Source organism: Lithobates pipiens, unplaced genomic scaffold (genome assembly GCF_037356315.1).
Source record: "Lithobates pipiens isolate NorthernLeopardFrog02 unplaced genomic scaffold, aLitPip1_a1.2 Scaffold_30, whole genome shotgun sequence".
NCBI classification, from domain to species: Eukaryota; Metazoa; Chordata; class Amphibia; order Anura; family Ranidae; genus Lithobates; species Lithobates pipiens.
In genome coordinates, this window is record NW_027507791.1 from 82,879,163 (window position 1) to 82,904,645 (window position 25,483).

At 45.5% G+C, this 25,483-nt stretch overlaps 1 protein-coding gene and 1 long non-coding RNA gene across 2 annotated transcripts in view; one reads left to right on the plus strand and one right to left on the minus strand.

Moving 5' to 3' along the window:
- Positions 1-25,483, plus strand: part of LOC143943030 (uncharacterized) — a 200,283-nt gene that overhangs the window by 161,977 nt on the left and 12,823 nt on the right. The window lies entirely within an intron of this gene.
- The window catches only part of LTK (leukocyte receptor tyrosine kinase), a 346,777-nt gene that overhangs the window by 94,595 nt on the left and 226,699 nt on the right, over positions 1-25,483 (minus strand). Inside the window, exons 12-15 of the mRNA XM_077464517.1 lie at positions 23,650-23,827; positions 21,489-21,639; positions 20,980-21,111; positions 10,851-11,007 (exon numbers count right to left, since the gene is read on the minus strand). Of these exons, the coding sequence (XP_077320643.1) occupies positions 10,851-11,007; positions 20,980-21,111; positions 21,489-21,639; positions 23,650-23,827 (618 nt within the window). The remainder of the gene's footprint in view (positions 1-10,850; positions 11,008-20,979; positions 21,112-21,488; positions 21,640-23,649; positions 23,828-25,483) is intronic.

Consider the following 25,483-nt stretch of genomic DNA (forward strand, 5'->3'; position numbering starts at 1 on the left):
CCGCTGCCCTATACTGCAGCAGTCCTTCATTGGTATAGGGACTGACGTACAGTCTGCTAATCACTAACACACAACCTGCTTGGTCCACAAAAGTTCTTATAAGGACTGGTAACTTGGTATAGGGTGCTACGGTACATAGGCCTGAGTGCGTTACAGTCTGCTGTTCTGTAAGGACCGCTATCGGTCCACAATACATAGGGTTGACGTGCACCACTGCTGACCGCTGCCCTATACTGCAGCAGTCCTTCATTGGTATAGGGACTGACGTACAGTCTGCTAATCACTAACACACAACCTGCTTGGTCCACAAAAGTTCTTATAAGGACTGGTAACTTGGTATAGGGTGCTACGGTACATAGGCCTGAGTGCGTTACAGTCTGCTGTTCTGTAAGGACCGCTATCGGTCCACAATACATAGGGTTGCCGTGCACTACTGCTGACCGCTGCCCTATACTGCAGCAGTCCTTCAGCGGTATAGGGACTGACGCACAGTCTGCTAAACACTAACACACAACCTGCTTGGTCCACAAAAGTTCTTATAAGGACTGGTAACTTGGTATAGGGTGCTACGGTACATAGGCCTGAGTGCAGTACAGTCTGCTGTTCTGTAAGGACCGCTATCGGTCCACAATACATAGGGTTGCCGTGCACTACTGCTGACCGCTGCCCTATACTGCAGCAGTCCTTCATTGGTATAGGGACTGACGTACAGTCTGCTAATCACTAACACACAACCTGCTTGTTCCACAAAAGTTCTTATAAGGACTGGTAACTTGGTATAGGGTGCTACGGTACATAGGCTTGAGTGCGGTACAGTCTGCTGTTCTGTAAGGACCGCTATCGGTCCACAATAGATAGGGTTGACGTGCACCACTGCTGACCGCTGCCCTATACTGCAGCAGTCCTTCAGCGGTATAGGGACTGACGTACAGTCTGCTAAACACTAATACACAACCTGCTTGGTCCACAAAAGTTCTTATAAGGACTGGTAACTTGGTATAGGGTGCTACGGTACATAGGCTTGAGTGCGGTACAGTCTGCTGTTCTGTAAGGACCGCTATCGGTCCACAATAGATAGGGTTGACGTGCACCACTGCTGACCGCTGCCCTATACTGCAGCAGTCCTTCAGCGGTATAGGGACTGACGTACAGTCTGCTAAACACTAATACACAACCTGCTTGGTCCACAAAAGTTCTTATAAGGACTGGTAACTTGGTATAGGGTGCTACGGTACATAGGCTTGAGTGCGGTACAGTCTGCTGTTCTGTAAGGACCGCTATAGGTCCACAATAGATAGGGTTGACGTGCACCACTGCTGACCGCTCACCTATACTGCAGCAGTCCTTCAGCGGTATAGGGACTAAGAGTTTTGTCACAGGGTCATTTAAAAAATGACATGCAGAGGAAGAGGCAGGCCCTTCCGCAGGGGTGGTAGGGGTAGGGCAGGAGCAACAGGCTTGAGCCAAAGTGGGAAGTTGCAGAAGGTGCGTTCAATTACTTTAAAGGATGCACCAGACTTGGTTGAGTGGCTCGCTCAGCCTTACTCTTCTGCACCCTCCTCATCCTCTCGATCTGCACCCTCTTCTTCACTCTCTGCTATGTGCACCCCCAAAGACACTACCACCAACAACACGACCACCACCACCACCACCACATACCTTCCGCTTGAGTCACTGGAATTATTTTCCGATCCATATCAAGAGGACATTTCTGATGCGCAGCCACTCTTGGTATTGGATCAGGAAGAGGAGGTAGCAACAAGCGCTACTCAGCAGTCTGACGCCAGTACCCAGATCAGCCCAAGGAGGAGGTTGGTCCCCGGTGTTGCTGCCTACTCTACTTATAGCGGTGGGGAAGGTGACGTTGATGATGACGTGTCTAGTGATGTCACGTGGGTGCCCACAAGAGAGGAAGAGGAGGGGAGTTCAGAGGGAGATATGGACCAGCAGATAGGGAGGAGAAGCAGCAATGACTTACATTGCACAGCAGGGACAAAGCAGACTGCAAATGTATCAGGAGCGAGTCATCGACCATGTACGGTCACATCTGGCGCTCCCAGGACACCGGCACATGGCTCCGCAGTGTGGGCTTTTTTTAACGTGTCCGCTGCTGACAATAGCGTTGCCATCTGCAATCTTTGCAGTCAACGCGTTAGTCGCGGTAAGCCCAATACTCACCTAGGGACGACCGCCTTAAGAAGGCACATGAGCAGCCATCACCGAGCCCAGTGGGAGCAACGGAACACACAAAGCCACACTGCAGGCTCTCACCGTCCAGCCTCGTCTTCTACTTCTCCTTCTCCTCTCTCCTCACAATTGTCCTCCACTCCACCTTCCATCACGCCAAGCTCACATTTTTCTGCAAAAAGGCAGGCTTCCGTGGGCCTAATGTTTGAGCGTAAAAAAATGATGACGCCGGATAACCCTCTTGCCCAACGGTTGGCGGCTGGCTTGTCAGAACTCATAGCCCGCCAACTACTGCCATATAAACTGGTGGACTCGGAGGCCTTTCGCAAATTTGTGGCCATTGGAACACCACAATGGAAGGTCCCAGGAAGGAAGTATTTCTCAGAGAAGGGCATCCCAGAGCTATATGGCCATGTTCAGCGGCAAGTGAATGTATCTCTGGCACACAGTGTCGGTGCCAAGATACATCTGACCACAGACACGTGGTCTAGCAAACACGGGCAGGGAAGGTATATCAGTTTTACTGCCCACTGGGTGAACCTTCTGACGGCCGTCAAGCATGTAACCCGTGGCACCCGTGTAGATTTGGTTTTACCGCCACGGATTGCATGCAGGCCTGACTCTTCTTCTCCTCCTCCTACTCCATCCTCCTCCCTCTCCTCCTCAGCTGCCTCCTCCTTTTCCGCTGCTAGCGTCTCTTCCACTGCACCGCCCAAGCTCCCCAGAACCTATTCCACATGCCAGGTGAGACGTTGCCATGCCGTGCTGCGTCTGTTGTGCCTGGAAGCAAAGAGCCACACTGGCCCGGCACTCCTTTCAGCTTTGCGTTCACAGGCAGATGAGTGGCTAACACCGCTCAATTTGACAGTTGGTAAAGTGGTGTGTGACAACGGTGCCAATCTGCTTAGCGCATTGAAACAGGGCAAAATCACGCACGTGCCGTGCATGGCACACGTCTTAAACTTGGTCGTGCAGCGATTCCTTGTCAAATACCCTGGGGTCCAGGACATCTTGCGGCAGGCAAGGAAAATCTCGGCCCATTTCAGAAGATCTTACACGGCCATGGCTCGCCTTGCTGACATTCAGCGGCGACACCATCTGCCGGTCAGACGTCTTATTTGCGATTGCCCGACGCGATGGAACTCAACCTTCTATATGCTTGATAGGCTGCTCCAGCAGAAACGTGCAGTTAACGTCTACCTGTATGAACTCTGCGAAAGAAACGGTTCTGGGGAGCTGGGTTTTTTTTCACCGCGCCAGTGGCTGCTCATGCGCGACACATGCAGACTTCTGCGGCCATTTGAGGAGATCACCAAACTGGTCAGTCGCAGCCATGGCGCCATCAGTGACATGGTACCTTATGCCTTCTTTCTGGAGCGTGCATTGCGTCGTGTCATTGATCAGGCTGTGGAGGAGCAGGAGCGGGAAGATGAGGAAGTCGCAATGCTGGATGAATTCCCAGGGGGGGCTACTCTATCTGAGACAAGTCAACAACAGGAGTCTGATGAGGAGTCAGAGGAGGATGGTGCCGGGGCGGATGAGCAGGAGCAAGAAGAGCATGCTTTAAACCTTTCTGGGATCCCTGTTGTGCGAGGATGGGGAGAGGAGAATGAAGAGGACGACATTATCCTGGATGATGAGCAGGAGCCAGGCCACCACACCGCTTCCACTTTAGTGCAAATGGGGGCCTTCATGCTCCAGTGTTTTAATAGGGACCCCCGTATAAAAAGCATGAGGGTCAAGGACCAGTACTGGGTGGCAACGTACTTAGACCCCCGGTACAAACACAAAATGGCGGAAATGTTACCGCCGTCGCAGAGGGCTGTCAGAATGCAGCACTTCCAGGCCTTGCTTCGAGAAATGCTGCATTCTGCTTTTGCGTGCGCTGGCAGAGGAGCAATTCCCACTCCCAGAGAAGGATTTGCGGGTACCAATCCAACAGCGCCTGCAAGAAGAGGCCGGTTTGAAGATGTGTTGGTGACTTCGGATATGAGGTCATTCTTTCAGCCGACCCATCGACAGGTGTCATCCGGATCCAGCATCAGGGAACGCCTAGACCGTCAGGTGTCCGACTACATTGGGTTAACGGCCGATGTGGACGCTCTGAGGAGTGATGAACCCCTAGACTACTGGGTGGGCAGGCTTGACCTCTGGCCAGAGCTTGCCCAATTTGCAATCGAACTGTTGGCTTGCCCCTCATCCAGTGTCCTGTCCGAAAGGACGTTCAGCGCAGCAGGGGGGATTGTGACCGATAAGCGTACTCGCCTAGCTCACCACAGTGTTAACTACCTCACATTTCTAAAAATGAATGAGGCATGGATCTCGGAGGAATTCAACACATGTGATCAGTAGACCATGTATATGTCTATAAACAATTTTTGGAATCAAGCACACAGACCTTCTTAATTCATTTGGCTCACTTCCCTGACCCAAAAAAGCACACCGTACTATATGCCCCTACCCTCCTCTTTGAAGAGGTTGAGCGGTGTCATATTTCTACTGGGGCTGCTTATTATGAGGGGTTCCCACCATCCCTGTGCTGTGCTGACTTCCTCCTGGGTGTTCTTATTATGAGGGGCTCCCACCATCCCTGTGCTGTGCTGACTTCCTCCTGGGGGTTCTTATTATGAGGGGATCACACCATCCCTGTGCTGTGCTGACTTCCTCCTGGGGCTGCTTACGGTGCTGCTGTCAGCGCTGTATGTCACGGAGCTGCTGTCAGCGCTGTATGTCACGGAGCTGCTGTCAGCGCTGTATGTCACGGAGCTGCTGTCAGCGCTGTATGTCACGGAGCTGCTGTCAGCGCTGTATGTCACGGAGCTGCTGTCAGCGCTGTATGTCACGGAGCTGCTGTCAGCGCTGTATGTCACGGAGCTGCTGTCAGCGCTGTATGTCACGGAGCTGCTGTCAGCGCTGTATGTCACGGAGCTGCTGTCAGCGCTGTATGTCACGGAGCTGCTGTCAGCGCTGTATGTCACGGAGCTGCTGTCAGCGCTGTATGTCACGGAGCTGCTGTCAGCGCTGTATGTCACGGAGCTGCTGTCAGCGCTGTATGTCACGGAGCTGCTGTCAGCGCTGTATGTCACGGTGCTGCTGTCAGCGCTGTATGTCACGGAGCTGCTGTCAGCGCTGTATGTCACGGAGCTGCTGTCAGTGCTGTATGTCACGGAGCTGCTGTCAGCGCTGTATGTCACGGAGCTGCTGTCAGCGCTGTATGTCACGGAGCTGCTGTCAGCGCTGTATGTCACGGTGCTGCTGTCAGCGCTGTATGTCACGGAGCTGCTGTCAGCGCTGTATGTCACGGAGCTGCTGTCAGCGCTGTATGTCACGGAGCTGCTGTCAGCGCTGTATGTCACGGAGCTGCTGTCAGCGCTGTATGTCACGGAGCTGCTGTCAGCGCTGTATGTCACGGTGCTGATGTCAGCGCTGTATGTCACGGAGCTGCTGTCAGCGCTGTATGTCACGGAGCTGCTGTCAGCGCTGTATGTCACGGAGCTGCTGTCAGCGCTGTATGTCACGGAGCTGCTGTCAGCGCTGTATGTCACGGAGCTGCTGTCAGCGCTGTATGTCACGGAGCTGCTGTCAGCGCTGTATGTCACGGAGCTGCTGTCAGCGCTGTATGTCACGGAGCTGCTGTCAGCGCTGTATGTCACGGAGCTGCTGTCAGCGCTGTATGTCACGGAGCTGCTGTCAGCGCTGTATGTCACGGAGCTGCTGTCAGCGCTGTATGTCACGGAGCTGCTGTCAGCGCTGTATGTCACGGTGCTGCTGTCAGCGCTGTATGTCACGGAGCTGCTGTCAGCGCTGTATGTCACGGAGCTGCTGTCAGTGCTGTATGTCACGGAGCTGCTGTCAGCGCTGTATGTCACGGAGCTGCTGTCAGCGCTGTATGTCACGGAGCTGCTGTCAGCGCTGTATGTCACGGTGCTGCTGTCAGCGCTGTATGTCACGGAGCTGCTGTCAGCGCTGTATGTCACGGAGCTGCTGTCAGCGCTGTATGTCACGGAGCTGCTGTCAGCGCTGTATGTCACGGAGCTGCTGTCAGCGCTGTATGTCACGGAGCTGCTGTCAGCGCTGTATGTCACGGTGCTGATGTCAGCGCTGTATGTCACGGAGCTGCTGTCAGCGCTGTATGTCACGGAGCTGCTGTCAGCGCTGTATGTCACGGAGCTGCTGTCAGCGCTGTATGTCACGGAGCTGCTGTCAGCGCTGTATGTCACGGAGCTGCTGTCAGCGCTGTATGTCACGGAGCTGCTGTCAGCGCTGTATGTCACGGAGCTGCTGTCAGCGCTGTATGTCACGGTGCTGCTGTCAGCGCTGTATGTCACGGAGCTGCTGTCAGCGCTGTATGTCACGGAGCTGCTGTCAGCGCTGTATGTCACGGAGCTGCTGTCAGCGCTGTATGTCACGGAGCTGCTGTCAGCGCTGTATGTCACGGAGCTGCTGTCAGCGCTGTATGTCACGGAGCTGCTGTCAGCGCTGTATGTCACGGAGCTGCTGTCAGCGCTGTATGTCACGGTGCTGCTGTCAGCGCTGTATGTCACGGAGCTGCTGTCAGCGCTGTATGTCACGGAGCTGCTGTCAGTGCTGTATGTCACGGAGCTGCTGTCAGCGCTGTATGTCACGGAGCTGCTGTCAGCGCTGTATGTCACGGAGCTGCTGTCAGCGCTGTATGTCACGGTGCTGCTGTCAGCGCTGTATGTCACGGAGCTGCTGTCAGCGCTGTATGTCACGGAGCTGCTGTCAGCGCTGTATGTCACGGAGCTGCTGTCAGCGCTGTATGTCACGGAGCTGCTGTCAGCGCTGTATGTCACGGAGCTGCTGTCAGCGCTGTATGTCACGGTGCTGCTGTCAGCGCTGTATGTCACGGAGCTGCTGTCAGCGCTGTATGTCACGGAGCTGCTGTCAGTGCTGTATGTCACGGAGCTGCTGTCAGCGCTGTATGTCACGGAGCTGCTGTCAGCGCTGTATGTCACGGAGCTGCTGTCAGCGCTGTATGTCACGGTGCTGCTGTCAGCGCTGTATGTCACGGAGCTGCTGTCAGCGCTGTATGTCACGGAGCTGCTGTCAGCGCTGTATGTCACGGAGCTGCTGTCAGCGCTGTATGTCACGGAGCTGCTGTCAGCGCTGTATGTCACGGAGCTGCTGTCAGCGCTGTATGTCACGGTGCTGATGTCAGTGCTCTGTATTACGGTGCTGCTGTCAGTGCTCTGTATCTCCTGCACCCTCTTGTTTGCCTACCCTGGTCCCTGACCTTCCCTCTCCTCCATTGCCTTCATTAGCTCCATAGTCCTGAATTGTCAGAACAATTTCCCAAATAAAAAAAAAATGCTTGTAGTTATCGATCCCAAATTCACCTCATACATGTATTATGCTATTGTCCAGGTGGTGGGACTACGTGCTACCCCCTAATAATTACCCCGTGGCCGCAAATTCGACCTAAAGGTTTGCGAAATTCGCCTCCCATTGAAGTCAATGGAGCCCGCGGCGAACGGTCGTTTTCGCGAACGTTTGTGTCCGTTCGCGTTTCGCGTTCGCGAAACGTCCCGTCGGAAGTTCGTCCATCACTATTCTCCTTGTGTTTCCTATTTGTGTAATTTATACTGAAGCCAATTGACCTGTGATAGCTGTTTCCTAAATTGCCCCATATTTCCACATTGGTGATCAGGTCTGTATTGTTGGTAATCAGTTGATCAAGTATTGTCTGGTTTCTAGTTGGTGCATCTACCATCTTACCCATGAAATTGTCCTGCAAGACATTTAGGAACTGATGAGCCTTAGATGAATGCGTGGTTCCTTCCGCCCAGTCTATGTCCGGATAATTAAAATTCCCCATTATGACACTTCCCATCCTTGCTGCTAATCCAAATTGTGAAAGGAGGTCTGTCTCCTAACTCAGTTACCTTGATCCAATCATTATGGGGAGTGTCATGGCAGATGTTGATTGTCCTACAATATGATGGTAGGTGTGAAAATGCCACGAAGTCTGGGACGTGTACTAATTGTTTGAGTTACCTTTTTAGAGGTGTTATTTGCTGTCAAATCACTGAGTTGCACATTAGGCTATACAATACATGCTGAACTATGTTCTCAGCACTCATTAGAGCTGAAGAATTGGTTTGAATGACCATTTAAAAATCTTTAACATTAGGTTAAGTCTAGTTTAACCACTTAAGGACCGCCGCATGCCATTGTACGTCATCACAATGGCATGTACAGGCACAAGCACGTACATGTACGTGCTTGCCTTCCAGCGGGTGAGGGGTCCGACCGGACCCCCTCCCGCTGGATGCGGCGGTCCGTTTCGCTGCAGGAGCGATCCGGGATGAGGGGATGGCCGTTGGTTTCTGGCCATCCCCTCTCGATCGCTCCTGACAAATGAGAAGCTTCCTCCCCTGTGTATAGTAAACACAGGCAGGGAGGAAGTGATGTCATTCTCCTCGGGGCAGTCTTATTGACCGGACGACGAGGAGAAGACAGAAAGTAAGTGTGCACCAACACTACACTGACATGTAGGCACACACAGGCACACAAACCCCCCCCATCCCCCCTATAGTGCCAGGGACCCCCATATACTACCTAATAAAAATTTGAACCCCCTGATTGCCCCTAGTTAACCCTTTCACCAGTGATCACGGTAGAAGTGTTACGGGTGACTCTGGTTAGTTTGCTTTTTATAGCATCAGGGCACCCACCATTTATTACCCAATAAAGGTTTAACCCCCTGATCACCCGGCGGGTGATATCAATCAGGTTTTAGGGTCAGGGTCTGCGTCGCCCCAGGCAGCGCTAGGTTAGTGCCAGTACCGCTAACACCCACGCGCAAAGCATAAACCTCCCGTAGTGGTATAGAATCTGAACAGATCAATATCTGACTGATCAGATCTATACTAGCATCCCCAGCAGTTTAGGGTTCCAAAAAAACGCATTGTTAGCGGGATCAGCCCAGATACCTGCTAGCACCTGCGTTTTGCCCCTCCGCCCAGCCCACCCAAGTGCAGTATCGATCGATCACTGTCACTTATAAAACACTAAACACATAACTGCAGCGATCGCAGAGTCAGGCCTGATCCCTGCGATCGCTAACAGTTTTTTTTGGTAGCGTTTTATATTTAAATCCAGAAGGCAGTGCTTGGATTTCGGGGTCCCGTACGTGGCTAGGCTCCCAAAAAGTCCCCCACATGTGGTATCCCCGTACTTGAGAGAAGCAGCAAAATTTATTTTGGGGTGTAATTTGACTTATGCCCATAGCATGTGTGAGCAATATATCATTTAGTGACAACTTTGTGCAAAAAAAAAAAAAAAAATTAATATTCCTGCAACTTGTGGCAAAACAAAATATTTCATGGACTCAACATGCCTCTCAGTAAATAGCTTGGGGTGTCTACTTTCCAAAATGGGGTCATTTGGGGGGGGGGGGGGGGGTTGTGCTATTTTGGCATTTTATGGCCTTCGAAACTGTGATAGGTAGTGAGGAGTGAAATCAAAAATTTGCACCCTTAGAAACCCTGAAGGCAGTGATTGGTTTTCGGAGTGCCGTACGCAGCTAGACTCCCAAAAAGTCCAACATATGTGGTATCCCCATACTCAGGAGAAGCAGCAGAATATATTTTGGGGTGCAATTCCACATATAACTATGGCATGTGTGAGCAATATATCATTTAGTGATAACTTTTTGTAAACTTTTTTTTTTTTTGTCATTATTCAATCACTTAGGACAAAAAAAATATATATATTCAATGGGCTCAACATGCCCCTCAGCAATTTCCTTGGGGTGTCTACTTTCCAAAATGGGGTCATTTGGTGGGGGGGTTTGTACTGCCCTGCCATTTTAGCACCTCAAGAAATGAGATAGGGTGTCGTAAATTAAAAGCTGTGTAAATTCCAGAAAATGTACTCCTCTAGTTTGTAGACGCTATAACTTTTGCGCAAACCAATAAATATACGCTTATTGACATTTTTTTTTTACTAAAGACATGTGGCTGAATAAATTTTGCCCTAAATGTATGACTAAAATTGAGTTTATTCGATTTTTCTTATAACAAAAAGTAGAAAATATATTTTTTTCTCAAAATTTTCGGTCTTTTTCCATTTATATCGCAAAAAATAAAAATCGCAGAGGCAATCAAATACCATCAAAAGAAAGCTCTATTTGTGGGAAGAAAAGGACGCAAATTTCGTTTGGGTACAAGATTGCATGACTGCGCAATTGCCAGTTAAAGCAGTGCAGTGCGAAATTGTAAAAAGACCTCTGGTCCTTAGGCTGAAAATTGGTCCGGGGCTGAAGTGGTTAATGTGACTAACTTAGTAGCCATTAGGACAGATGTGTTGAAACTGTTTTTCAGTTACCTCTGGAGTATATCCTGGGGCTTCCCTGTTATGGACACAGAGATGTTAGTTAATAGCTCATCTAGTTTCAGTACCTAGTAGCCAAATGTGGCTACTTTTCTGTTTGTTTTAGGATTAATGTGTTGCTCTTCTGTTGGCAGCCAAAATGCTGTTGGAACATTTCTGGTTTCCCTTTTATCCTACACATACTTAAAGATCCAAAGCTGAATTAAGTTCTGCTCTTTAGCCTCTTTACCATGGTTCCCAATGGATGCAGCATTATTGCACCCAAAGCTACCCATCATCATCCCTTTTCTAATATTGTTCTTTACTACCTGCTGCTCCACTGTTTCCATTCAGCCCAGGGACTGCCATATTTCTTTCATATGTCTCTTGTTGTTCAAAATCTGATGCATCATCTGGATCTTCAAGATAAGCTTTTCCTCCTCCTCCTGCACCAACCAGTAATGGTATCAACACCCCATTCATCTCCTTAAACAGAAAAAACAGTACACATAATTTATGATGTAACACTGAAATAGAAAGATGCTAATGTAGATCATGTGCAAAGAATCTGCTTTATTCAACACATCATCCTTATGTGTGTTATAAGCCTGCATGTAGGCCCTGTGTAGAGAGAAGCTTCCAGTGATATCCACTTAGAGGAAATTGTCAGAAATCTTTCTAATCAAAAGAAGAGCATATGAAAGTTTCCAATTCCATTATGGTGGAACCTGAAAAGGGGATGCAGCATCTAGTTTGTCTACGCACTGTTCAGGTGTGGGATTTGGTTTTTGCATTGTGACCTGTGCAGTTTTATATCATTTTAAATGAACATATGGCCCTGTAATGTATTTCATTAGATATTAAAGTTTCTGTAATTTGTGTTCAATAATTAGAAAGTTCATACTGTACAAACCTAGTAAAAAATGAAAGTAGGCGCTATTTCTCTAGATTAATCAGGAATGATGACGCTAATATAGCGAAATGCATAGAGGCCGGATCGCTGCTGATACATCTGTGGACTGCGGGTGATGTCACATCTGTTTGCCAGTGGAACGCACATTGCGGTTTGGTAAGACAGAATGCACTTCTGTCTGAACAACTGAGCTGTTGTGTATGGATTAACTACACAGATATGCTGATCGAGCTCTGGGCACTCTGATGTGCAAGCGCATTAACTGTGGAAAGTGTTTTTAATTTTTTTTTTTATAAACTGTGTTGCACGATTACCTTGTAATTTTTCCTTTCTGGGTGATTGGTGCACATCCATTGAGGGGAGAACATACCTGTGGGATGAAGAAATGCTGATTTTGAGTTTTATGTTGGCTATCCTGGCTATATAACAAATGCGTGTTGGTCCAGTGGGCCTCAGGGCTTTGCTGAGTGCATTAGTAGCATCACTGGTGGGGGAGCACTTTTTTTTTGTAGCTGTGTCACATCACTAAGCAGAACGTTGGATGGGATGAACTTAAATAAGTGTAAATACACAGGTTCTTGTATTAGCACAGTCTGAGAAGGTCTCTTACACAGTATCTCTCAAAAGTGAGTACACCCCTCACATTTCTGTAAATGTTTTATTATATCTTTTCATGTGACAATAATGTAAAGTAGTGAGTGTACAGCTTGTATACAAGTGTACATTTGCTATCCCCTTAAAATAACTCAACACACAGCCATTAATGTCTAAACTGCTGGCAACAAAAGTGAGTACATCCCTAAGTGAAAATGTCCAAATTGGGCCCAATTAGCCATTTTCCCTCCCCGTTGTCATGTGACTCGTTAATGTTATAAGGTCTCGGGGGGTGAACCGGGAGAAGGTGTGTTCAATTTGGAGTTTTCACGCTCTAAGGATCTGAAAAAAAAGAATTGTTGCTCTACATAAAGATGGCCTAGGCTATAAGAAGATTGCCAAGATCCTACAGTCAAGCATGGTGGTGGGAGTGCCATGGTCTGGGGCTGCATAAGTGCTGCCGGCACCAGGGAGCTACAGTTCATTGATGAAACCATGAATGCCAACATATACTGTGACATACTGAAGCAGTGCATGATCCCCTCCTTTCAGAGACTGGGCAGGCCAGTATTCCAACATGATAACGACCCCAAACACACCTCTAAGACAACCACTGCCTTGCTAAGGAAGCTGATGGTAAAGGTGAAGGACTGGCCAAGCACATCTTCAGACCTAAACCCTATTGAGCATCTGTGGGGCATCCTCAAACAGAAGGTGGAGGAACACAAGGTCTCTAACATCCATCAGCTCCATGATGTCATCAAGGAGGAGTGGAAGATGACTCCAGTGGCAACCTGTGAAGCTCTGGTGCACTCCATGTCCAAGTGGGTTAAGGCAGTGCTGGAAAATAATGTTGGCCACACAAAATATTGACACTTTGGGCCCAATTTGGAAATTTTCACTTAGGGGTGTACTCACTTTTATTACCATTGGTTTAGACATTAATGGCTGTGTGTTGAGTTATTTTGAGGTGACAGCAAATTTACACTGTTATACAAGCTGTATACTCACTACTTTACATTGTAGCAAAGTGTCATTTCTTCAGTGTTGTCACATGAAAAGATATAATAAAATATTTAAAAAAATGTGAGGAGGTGTACTCCCTTTTGTGAGATACTGTATATTTATTATTTTTTGTGTTGTTTTTTTTTGTAAAATATTTATTGGATTATTACCTTACAATATATAAACAAGCATACAATGAAAAGTATAGAGCTGAAATACTCTAAAACGTGGTAGTAATTCAATATATAAAATAAGCAGGGGGGAGTAACGAGGGGGGCGTGTAAGGGGGAGGGGAGGGAGCAGGGGAGGGGGAGGAAAGGGGTGTATTTACCTGTAAACAGTGCTATAATGAAATTTTACATATCATGGAATTAACAACAGCATAACAAACTATGAAACCCTCAGGAGTGGAAGCGTCATTATCTGAATTACGGGGAAGACTGTCATAAGTGGTAAAAACACAATATTGATAGACAGAGTTGTCCGTCAGGGACTAGGGGATTGTGGTCTGTGAACAATACTAGTATAGTAGCGCAATGAGAGGGGATCAAAGTGACAGGGGTTGGAAGGATTGGACAGATGAGATATTTTGAGTTTGCCCAAGGTGTTAGTAAGATCTCACTTCAAATACCAATTAGTATATCGGAATGGATGTATGATAGATGATAATTCTTCTGTAGTGAACGTATGTTCCATATATTTTTGCCACCTGGCAAAAAAACTAGTAGTATAGCGGAAATTTAAGACTATGATGTCCAGCCTCTCAATACAGAAAAGCGGCAGTAGTGCTCACTTCACAGCTTGTAGGGAAGTTGGAGATAGTTTGATCCAGTGGCACATGATTATCCTGCAAGCCGCTAGTAAACAGATATGAGACCATTGTGTGAGAGTGGGTGATCCTGTCGATGAGGAACAGGAGACTGGTGGATCACATCCAAATAGACACAAGAATGGAACTTTGACTAGCCGTTATCTTGCTAACCGTAAACATATATATGAGCACTGAGTCCCAATATGTAGATATTACCAAGCATTCCCACAAATGGTGCAGCAGTGTAAGGTGGGATACAGAGCACCACGGGCAGTGAGCTTGGGTAGGTTCTGAGATGTTGGTGCGAAATGGATAACATGCTCTGATTTTAAAGTGGGTTTCTCGCCAAGTTTCTGAGATAGTGAGTTTGTGGATGTGGGGATAACTTTGTAGGATTTTTTTTCCGGAAGTTCAGTGTCATTGAAGATAGAGGACCACTTCTGGAATGGGGTAAGATGATATTTATCCAATTAATGCATAATAAGGTAAGAGTAGAGATGGAAATATAGTAATCATTTTTCTGGAGCACTACAGCAAGGTTGGATTTTTGAAGGGGATCTGTTTGAGGTCAATGACAAGTTCGTAGACAACTGAGCAATTGATGGTGGTGAAAAGCATGGGATCAGTGGTGTCGGGAGGGGGGGCTGATGGACCCGAGTGTGCTCCCAAAAAGCCCCGGGTCTCGATGGCATTATTAGCCAGAGCCGTTTACACAGACAACAGGGAACGATCTCCAGCTTATCAAGCGCGACCGAGTGACGTACAAAAAGTCCTGACTCCGGGACCCAGCTCCTATGATGGACGTCCCACTGGTCCAGTGCCGAGACTGCAGGACGTGTTATGTCCATCATAGGTGCTGCCGGGTCCAGGAGGAGGAATGACACTGCAGCTGCACTGGGTGATCCCCACACGCTCTGTGTAAATGGGCAGGCAGTGGAGTGGTTCTCCTGTCCTGGTTCTCTCTCCCTGGTGCATACAGCCTGCTATCTCAAAGTGGTCATGGATGAGATGGGCTACACTACACAAGTAAGGCTAAGGTGCAGGAGTGTCAAGAGGTCACCTGTCACAGAGGGGTCAATGTATGTGTCAGGGGATCAATGTATGTGTCGGGGGGTCAATGTATGTGTCAGGGGGGTCAGTGTATGTGTCAGGGGGGTCAGTGTATGTGTCAGGGGGGTCAGTGTATGTGTCAGGGGGGTCAATGTATGTGTCTGGGGGTCAGTGTATGTGTCTGGGGGTCAGTGTATTTGTCGGGGGGTCAGTGTATGTGTCGGGGGGTCAGTGTATGTGTCAGGGGGTGTCAATGTATGTGTCAGGGGGGTCAGTGTATGTGTCAGGGGATCAGTGTAAGTGTCAGGGGGTCAGTGTAGGTGGCAGGTAGGTCAGTGTAATGGTCAGGTAGGTCAGTGTAATGGTCAGGTAGGTCAGTTTAGGGGTCAGCATGGATGATCACTGGTGAGCCAGGCAGCAACCAGCAAGTGAGCCTACCCCCAACCCTCAAGCAGTCAACCCGCCACTGGGCTTGGACTTTGGGCTGAAGCCCCTAATCTTTTCCCACCTAGCAATGCCCCTGCATGCAATGGTGGCAAAGAGAATTCCTGTGAGAGAACCTGATAGGATTTGAAATTCACTGGGTTTTTCCACAGTATAAGGGAGTAACAGTAGTGAGGCCATGTGTGTTGAAGGCTGTGTAGATAGTGGAAGGGATGAACATGGGGTTACCCTTGATGGTAAGATGGTTGAATATGTTTAAGGGTAGTCCTAGCAACCTCTGCACCTCCCTCCAGGCGACCACTGAGTCCTTGATGAGGACATTTGAGCGAAGATGTAAGGGCAAGGCTTTAAGAATGGAGTGAAAGCCTTGTGTATTTTTTGGACATGTGAGTGTTTTAGTAGAAGAGGGATGGTTTGCATTGGATAGAGTAATCGTGCAAATTACACCATTTTAAAGAGGTGACATCTCCCAAAGAGCTAGAGGGGGAGGGTTGCCCAAACTTCCAACTCCTTTACAATTTTTGTTATCAAAGGTGGATAATTGAGAGTATATAAGGATGATGGCTCTTGACCTCGATGTGAATGCCCAAGTATTGTTATTATTATTGTTAATAATAATTTATACATAATTTATATAGCGCCAACAGTTTACAAAGCGCTTTACAATGTAAAGGGGGGACAGCACAATTACAGTGCAGTTCAATACAGAAGGGACAGGAGGGCCCTGCTCGTAGAGCTTACGTTCTAAAAGGAGGGGGTGGTGGTACAAAAGGTAATAGATGCAGGGAATGATTTGATGTGATATAATGAGTGGATAAAGTAAATGGAGAAGACAACTGCCATATAGTGGATAACCAGGGGGTTTAATGCAAGAACCTCACTTTTGTCAAAATTAATTTTGAAGCCAGAGCTGGGTCGAAAGGCCGTAAATAGGTCACATAGTGTATCAAAATCTGAGAGAAGATCAGAGGAGAAGAGCAAATAAAGAGGATTGGAAAGTTTGGTCGCCGATAGTGACACCACTAACACCAGCAGATGAGTTAGGGATTCTAGATAGAGGTTCAATCGCTATATTAAAGAGCAGGGGGGAGAGGGGACAGCCCTGTCTTGTTCCCTTAGTCAAAGGTATGGTGTCTGATATAAAATCCAGAGTAACAAGGCGAGCCATTGGAGATGCATACATTTGGTGTAAAAAATGTATAGTCTAACCCGAAAAACCGAATGCAGTCATTACTTTAAATAACCACGAAAAACGAATATTATCGAAAGCCTTTTCGGCATCTAGAGAGATGGTAGCAGTATCTTGATCTGGATGTGATTTTGCATATTTTAGCGCTAGCAAATCTTTATGAATGTTCAAAGTCCCCAAATGCCCTGAAACAAGGCCTGATTGAGCTGGGTGAATCAAGGAAGGGAGTAAGATAGCTAGGCGTGAGGCAACTATTTTAGAAAGAATCTTTACGCCTATGTTGATCAACGAGATTGGCCTGTACGAACCTGGGTGCAATGGGTCTTTCCCTTTTTTTGATATTAGTTTAATGTGTGCCGGAGTTTCTGTGCAGAGGTATGAGCCCCCTTTTCATATGGCGGTAAACACATGTTTCAAAGTGTCGGGAATGAAATCACTAGTCAATTTGTAAAATTTGGCAGTGTAACCATCAGGGCCTTGGGGTGAGCCTTGGATGAGGCTAAGGATTTAACTGTTTTTTGAATGTCTTACACTGAGATGGGAGCATTAAGGGCCTCTAAGTGAACGGAGGTGAGATGGGGCTGGCGCACCTTGGATAGCAAATTCTCCACCAGTATCTGATCGGTCGGATCCTCAGAGTTTAGGATGTATAATAATCAGTAAGCAGTTTGCTAATTTCTGCAGAAGTAACGAGGGAGCCAGCAGTATTCTTAAAATGATTGTAAAACTTTGTTGTTTTTAAAAAAAAATACTTACCTCTAATGTGCAGTTCACTTTGCACAGAGTGGCCCCGATCCTCGACATCTGGGGTCCCCCAGTGGCGCTGGTAGCTCCTCCCCACATTGTATAACCCCCTAGGAGAAGCTCTCTGCCAGGGGTTACCTTACGGGTGTGCTCCTGAGTCCTGCCTTTGTGTCCATAGAGGCAGAATGCTGGACTTGGTCCCGCCTCCAGCGCCCACATCATTGGATTTGATTGACAGCAGCAGAAGCCAATGGCTGGGCTTCTATCAATCTATCCAATCAAGACCCGTGATAATGGGCAAAGGAGAAGAGCGCCTCTCTGACGAAGGAATTATGGGGCTCAGGTGAGTAAAACGAGGGGGCTGGGGGGCCGGTCAGTGACAGAAGTTTTTACACCTTATTGCATAGGATGCATTAAGGTGAAAAAACACAAGGGTTTACAACCCCTTTAAGAGCATAAATATAGGTAGGCCATTTAGGACCTGTACACAGTCTGGCTAAATGTTTGCCCGCCTTGTTACCGAATCTGAAGAAACGAAGTGTAGAGTATGATGCCTTATCTGCTTTCTGTGGCTCTGCCCACAGATCAAAGTTAAGTTTAGTGAGCTGCCAGGCTATAATGTTATCCAAGGTGCGAGTATGCGTTAAAGTTGCATGTGCTGATCGTAATGTTTCACTAGTGTGCATATATTTCTGGAGTGCCTTTTGAATTGGGCAGTATATGAAATAATCTTTCCTCTAAGGTGTGCTCCGTTAGTGGAGGCGTAATCCACCCAGGCACCATAAAACATGCAATTTTCCACTAAATACGAGAGGAAACGCCAAGTGGGTGAGGACGATGATGCTTTGACACTGGTCAAGTGTACAATAATTGGACTGTGATCTGAAATCACTGTATCGCAAATCTCAGCTTCATGGAGCGTTGATAGTAAAGCTTGGGAAGAAAATAAATAATCTATTTGCAAAAAAGAATTGTGGGAGGGTGAAAAAAAAGTTAAATCATGGTCAGTCGGTGAGTTACGCCACAAGTCTACAAAATGTATTGATGAGATGGCCTGGGCTAACAGGGAAAGGTCTGCAGTCAGAGATTCAGTATTCTGTGATGTCTGGGATGGAATACCATCATGGTCCTCTGATGGACGCATGACAGAATTAAAGTGTCCTCCAACCAGGTGGAGAGCCTCAGGAGCGTTCAAGATCCAAGACATCATGTCCCGAAAGAAGAGATTATCAGGGGAGTTGGGAGCATAAATGTTGGTGATAGCTAATGATGAATGCAGTGTCATTTTGCAGCCAGTCGCGTCAGCTCGGATATCTTGAATTGTGTGTCTCAGATTTTTATGTAGCAAGATAGTCACCCCAACCTTGCGGCCTACTGCCGGAGAGCTGTAGACATCCCCAACCCATAATTTATGAAGACATGGTAGATCATCAGCAGATAGATCTTGGAGGAGCACCACATCAGCCGGAGACACTTGAGATGTCTAAGAATTTGCATATGCTTATTGGGGGAACGAAGTCCCTTAACGTTCCAGGATATAATCTTTAGGTGATCCCTGTCACTTTGATGAGCCATGTCTAAGGGATTAAAGGGATAAGGGATTGAAAAAATGTTAACATGTTATAGGACCTCATGACAGCCATCCTTCCATCAAAGTGAGGGGTATACGTACATTGGAAATCCTCTGAGGGTAGAGTTGCATAACAGGTAAACAACTCAAGCAAACACAAAGAGAAAAAATAAATCAAAAATAACAAAGCCAAATGGAAAAACCACCTGGTGTGCATTACTGACTCCACTTTTTTCCACATGGGGATCATCACCCACACAGAGCTCCCGCCTAATGCTTGTTCCTCTCTCAGGGGTGAAGTTTAAACCCACAAGGGAGCAAGAGAACGGCTGAAAATATAAGGTACATGTAAAGCATCTAATAAACCAAGTGCTATTAAACCAATGCATAACTAACAACAACTAAGGTAGTGGTCAAATTTTACATTACAGACTAGGAGGTGTAAAGGGAGCTGAAGGTTAAATTACCAGCTCCCAACAGGACTCTAGAATCCGCAAAGCATCAGGGACAATTCAGCAAATTTCTGAGCGATTAGCCTGTTTATTAAAATGACTATGCTTGTACATAGGGCCTTTCAGGACTGAGTTGGCTCTTAGATGAGGCTCCAGAGGCTTTAACGGCGCTTGAGCGAGAGTCAGCAGAATTATGGTGATCTGTATCAATATCTGAAGGATTATTGATATAGTGCTCCACGTTGGCTGGAGATGAAAAAGTGAGATGGTCCCCTGTAGGAGATTGGATATGGAGAACTGCCGGGTAGGCCATTGTGAACTTTACGTGATTGTTGTATGAGGTCAAGAAAATTGATGAGAATGCTTTGTGCTGTTTTATCACCTCGATTGAGTAATCAGCGAACAGTAGCAGGTCTGCCCCTTCAATAGAGAGGGTTCGCAATGGAACTTCTGTAAAATGGCATTCTTGTCAGCGTAATTGAGGTATCCGACAATCACTGGTCTAGGTTTAGCACAGTGTTCTATGTGTTGGCCTATGCGATGAGCAAGCTCAATGACACATGGGGTGTGGAGGCCACATTGCTCAGGAATGGTTTTGGCACAGAGGTCTGTGAGCTGTGCGTTGGAGAATGATTTTAGAAAGCCAATAATCTGCAAATTATTTTGTCGCAAGCGATTTTCTAAATCATCTAATTTGTCCCACAATTCTCTATTAGAGTGTGAAAGGTGTGCAAGGACAGCAGCGTTAGCTGTAGTATCATCTTCTAGTGAGGAGATCCGCTCCTCTGTATGAGTCTGGGTGTGGAGTTCTCCATTGAAGCTGCACTGCAGCATCCACTGTGGCAGCCAGGGTGGGTGTGAGAAGAGCTACAACTGCCTGAGCTATGCCTGCAGGAGAGGCAGGATTGTTGGCTGTTGTGCCTGTGTGAGACTGCAATAGCCCTGGGGGCGGGAGCTAACTTGGCCGCGGCTGCCGCTGTATCAGCTGAGGGCCGCAGTGTGGAGGAGAGAGATCGGCTGTGGGAATGCTCCACAAACCAATCCATGAGGGTCCCACCGGGTGGGTGAGACAATGGGGGGGTATCCCTGAGGCGCTAGCAGGATTTGGATGTGGGTTTTGGAGAGGAGTGCAGAGGGAGTGTGTTTTTCTTTTTTTTATATTTTTTTGCATTATATGTTTTTCACCCATGGGATATTGATTCACATTTATTGCATGTTATTGCAGATATATGACATTTGCATTTTTTTTTTGAGGTTATAGTTATTTTTTCACAAATGGGATATTGATTTACCACTTATTGCATATTTCTGCAGATTTTTTTTATATTTATAGTGTTTGTTTTGAGGTCACGGATTAATATAATAGTGTACGGATTAATATAGAGAAGTAGCGCCTACTTTACTTTTAACAGCCTTTTTAGAATTAAATCTGATGAGTCAGTTGAAAATTTGTATCCAATTTCAAAGTAAATTCCCTTGGCAAAAGTTTTGAAGGAGATCCTAGTCTGGCTAGGTCAGCAATCTGATCCAGCTAAAAGATCCATTATGTCCTACCAATTTAGTGATTTGTAATTAAAGGTAAAAAGCCACATACGTATGTTCTAAAATATATGAATAAATAGTCTGTATTCTAGTTAAATGATCAAAAGTCTAGTTTATGTGTATAAGCCTGAGCAATGTGCCAACCTTAAATACATAGGTAGCTCCACCTCCACCTCCTCCTCCACCTGCCCAATCTGAGAGACTGTTCTTCTCTTTGTATTCATCTTCGATGACTGATAGCTCTCCCATGCAAATTTCTTGGGTCTTATTATTTTTCTAAGAAAATGAAAGGCAATAGTTGTCAATGAAGTGATTAGCTATGATTTTTTTTCCAATGTATAATTCACATACCTATATACAAAAAAGTATGTGTAATACATTCTTGTTTATAAAATGATATAATTATTACACAAACTATTGCAAATGTATTTATATTTTACTTTGTGCAACCATGGTAACAATACTGAGTGTATAGGTCTTCCCAGAATTCTCATATTTTTGCTTGTATAATAGCTTCATTGATTTTTCCCAAACTTTATTAGTGGGACTGGTTGTAGTGGACAGAACCTACCACTTAACATTTTCTTTGAGGATGTACTGTACACTGAAATATATAATTAATTTGATTCCTAAACTATAAATCAAACATTTACCCCAGGGCATGCATCTTCTCCTTGTTGGCCAACCAGGATATAGAGCAACTCATCTTTCTCTAGGTGGAAGACTCCAGACATAAAGATGCCATGAGAGCGCTTGTTATGGTTCTTGGCTCCTTTACCTCCCGCTGCACCATAAGTAGAAATCCTGCAATGAAAGAATATACATTAGGAATAGGAAAATTTTTCCATGTGGAATATCTTCTTTTTATTAACGTATAAATTTATCTGCAAAATACACAGGGCAGATGATGACAAGAGTAATCCTCTTCTGGAGCAACTTATGTAACGTTAATCAATAAGACAGACCATTACAGACTCCCTAGAGGCACTTCATCAAAATAATGTCATTGCTGTCTCAATTACATCATCAGATCTCGTTTTAGAAGTTTTCCACTGAAATGATATGGGGACAATTTTTTCTATTTCTGATACCCTGAAACATTAAAGTTGAGGGCCCTTTCACTCTGGCATTCTGCTCAGCCGGTTTTCATCTGTCTGTTTTCTGATGAAAAACAGACAACAATTTATTCCTGTGATTCAGATGATCATCCGTTTACATCCGCCTACATCTATGTCCATTCAGGTCTGTTTTTTTCAAATGAAACAAGACTGTATCTTTTTCCATTTAGACAGATCTGAACAGATGTGTACGGGTGTCATCTGTTTAGGTCTGTTCCATCTATGTTTGGTTTTATACCTGGTTCACGCCACAATATCTGTGTTCTGGATGTGTTTCTGCATGCACAATTTTGATGTATTTTTATGCATTCTGGTGCATTTTTAAAACCTTTTATTGAATTCCAGTGCATTTTTCCCCTCCTTTTTTGTTTTTGGCATTTTAATGTGCTTTGTCATGTTCCAGAAGCGTTTCATACAGAAAAGATGCAACATATTCTACTTTTGTTGACTGCACTGCACTGGAATTAGGGCCATTGGAATCTATGTCAAACACTGTCCATGTATTTTTTATAAAAATGCACTGGACTGCATTTGGTGTGTACCAACCCTTAGGCATGAAATGTTTTTTGTATATAGTTTTATCACCTATTGGTTTCTGCAACTTATAAAGAATGTTTTTTATATATAGTTTTATCACCTATTGGTTTCTGCAACTTATAAAAAAAAAAGATGCAAAAAAACGGATGTAGACCAATGTAAACTGAACTGAAATGCAAACTAGTGTAAACTGAACTGAAGATGTATGTTCAAACTGATGTGAACTGAAGTAACCTAAATCAGTATTCATCTGTTTTGCTCTAAGCAAGCAATGTGACTGAACTGATGATGCTTGCGTGAAAGGACCCTTCCTTGACTACGTTTATTCTTTATGGTTCCATTGCATGTAGAAGCATAGCCACCCTCTCTTGCTTGCTCCCAAGATGGACAAGGGATTTGGGACTATGGGATTTGCAGTATGCATAGGACACTGCATGTGACCACATTTAATGTGTGCTACTCTTTCCAAACAAATAGAAGTTAAGAGAAAAAAGGTTGGTTGGGGAGCTCATGCAGGACATTACAAGAAGACAGAAAAACACAGTAAGACACAATTTCATGAAAATTTGATTACAGGGCCATTAATTAGTGGGTTTCTATGAATTGTTTTAAGATAATAAGGATATTGCTTAGTGTCACTTTAATGGGCTATTTGTATTTAACTTGCATAGTGCTATTTTACCCCTAAAAAGGTGTCAGAATAACCCAGAAAACTTAATGCTATCATACAATATATTGCTTAGAAATACATTTCAGTTTATCAACACCTGATGTAAACTCTTTCATTAATATTTAGGGGAAGTACTCTATTTGACAAAAGCCTGTGGACACCTGACCATTACACCTATATGAGTTTGTTAGTTATCCCATTCTAAGACCACGGGCTGTAACACCATCAGTACTTTCCCTTAAAAAATCCAAACTCATTAATGTGAAAAGAGGTCTGTATACTTGGTTACCATGTATACATGGTAATATCTGGGTCTGCAAAAATATTTAATGCAAACAAAGTCGATTTTTGATCTCTGTAGCTATTGAGGAATATATTTAAACAAACTATTTTTTCTGCCTGGAGTTTAGCTCTAAAGGCATCTTTTTCAGTTTAATACTCAGAATAAGTCTGTTTTATTTTCATTTAATTTGTGTTATCTTTACTCACGTGTATACTTTGGTAAATGGGACCCTCCACATCTGGACACCTTTCAGTGGGCCATCTTTCCCAACAGTCACAGAAATGTTGGTGTTGCGGTATGCATTGTTACACTGGGCCTGAGTTGGGCCATGAGGTCCTTTGGCACCACAAGTAGAGAACCACCAGTAAACGTCTTCTTCCTCTTCTACGTGGAGACCAAACACAAAATATATTACATAGAATTGATTGTACAAATAATTACATACTTATTTAGGCTTTTTTTCTTAAATTTGCCTTTAAGAACAGTAATAATAAGAAACCTGCAACCAAAATCAACTCCTTCAAAAAGAACAATGTACTATTCTAAATGTATGTCCACAAACAGACAGTTTATACGTACATTTGTGTTTTGATATTTTCCTCTGTACCAATTTGTATTTCCATGATAGTTGCTGCAGTCCCTAATTTTGCCATTTCCAACCCTAATGCGATGCTACTTCGGCATAACTCCAGCCAGTCTTTAGATTTAGAAGTGTCAGATACAACTCACTGGACCCACCAACCTGAACAACTTAAGACCCATCTCATTGGTCCCATTCACCTCTAAACTTCTAGAACGCTTAGTCTACAACCATCTTAGCTCCTGCCTCAGTGAAAATAACATTCTTGATCCTTTACAGTCTGGCTTTCGCTGGCAGCACTCCACAGAAACTGTCTTACTAAAACTCTCTAACGATTTACTAACTGCTAAAACCAACCTCCCGTTCCATGTCAATAAACCTCTTCTCGCATTATTTACTTACTACTGACATATTAGCATGGATGTCACACCACTTCCTTTAACGAAATCTCTCTAAAACTGAGATGATAATATTCCCCACCACCTGTGCCCCCCTCCATGACTTTTCCATCAAAAAATAATGCAACCATTAATCCCTCCCCTCATGCCAGGGTACTAAGTGTAATCCTAGACTCTGATCTGTCCTTTCAGCCCCAAATCCAATCATTGTCAAAAGTTTGTAGACTTCACTTTCGTAACATCTCTAAAATATGCCCCTTTTTAACAAATGAAACCACCAAGCTACTCATTCACTCCCTTGTTATCCCTCGCCTTGACTATTGCAACTCCCTGCTCATTGACCTACCTCTCCATAGGCTATACCCTTTTCAGTAGAGAAAGACAAAAAGCAGCTCCATCTAAGTGTAGCATTAAAACATTTTAATATCGGAAACATTAGAGTAACACTCACAAGAGAGCGATTAAAACCAGCATGTGTGTAATGGGATCATCCGCTCTGTCTCAGAGAGGGTGCTTCATGTCTCTAGCTGCAGAGGCTGCCTTGGATCTGGCTTTGCTATTGGCTAGAGACAGGAAGCACCCTACCTGGGACAGAGCTGATGATCCCATTACACACATGCTGGTTTTAATCACTCTCTTGTGAGTGTTAATGATGTTTCCAATATTAAAATGTTTTACTGCTACACTTAGATGGTGCTGCTTTTTTTCTTTCTCCACATAGTTTTATGTTTCTCCCCATATGGACTCACTATTTCAGTGGACTAAATAAGACTGCCCTATTGTATGACCAAGTCACAATAATTTTTTATCTTTTTTATAATTTTTACAAGCCTCATCTGGAGTTTGCCGTATAATTTGTTGATCTTTTGGTTATCCCCTCTTCAGTCTATCATGAATGATGCTGCCAGACTTACCCACCTTACCAACCTCTCAGTGTCTGCCACCCCTCTCTGCCAATCCCTACACAGCAAATTAAATTCAAAATACTAACCACAACATATAAAGCCATTCACAACTCTTTCCAGAGCTACATCACCAATCTTATCGCCAAATATGCCCCAA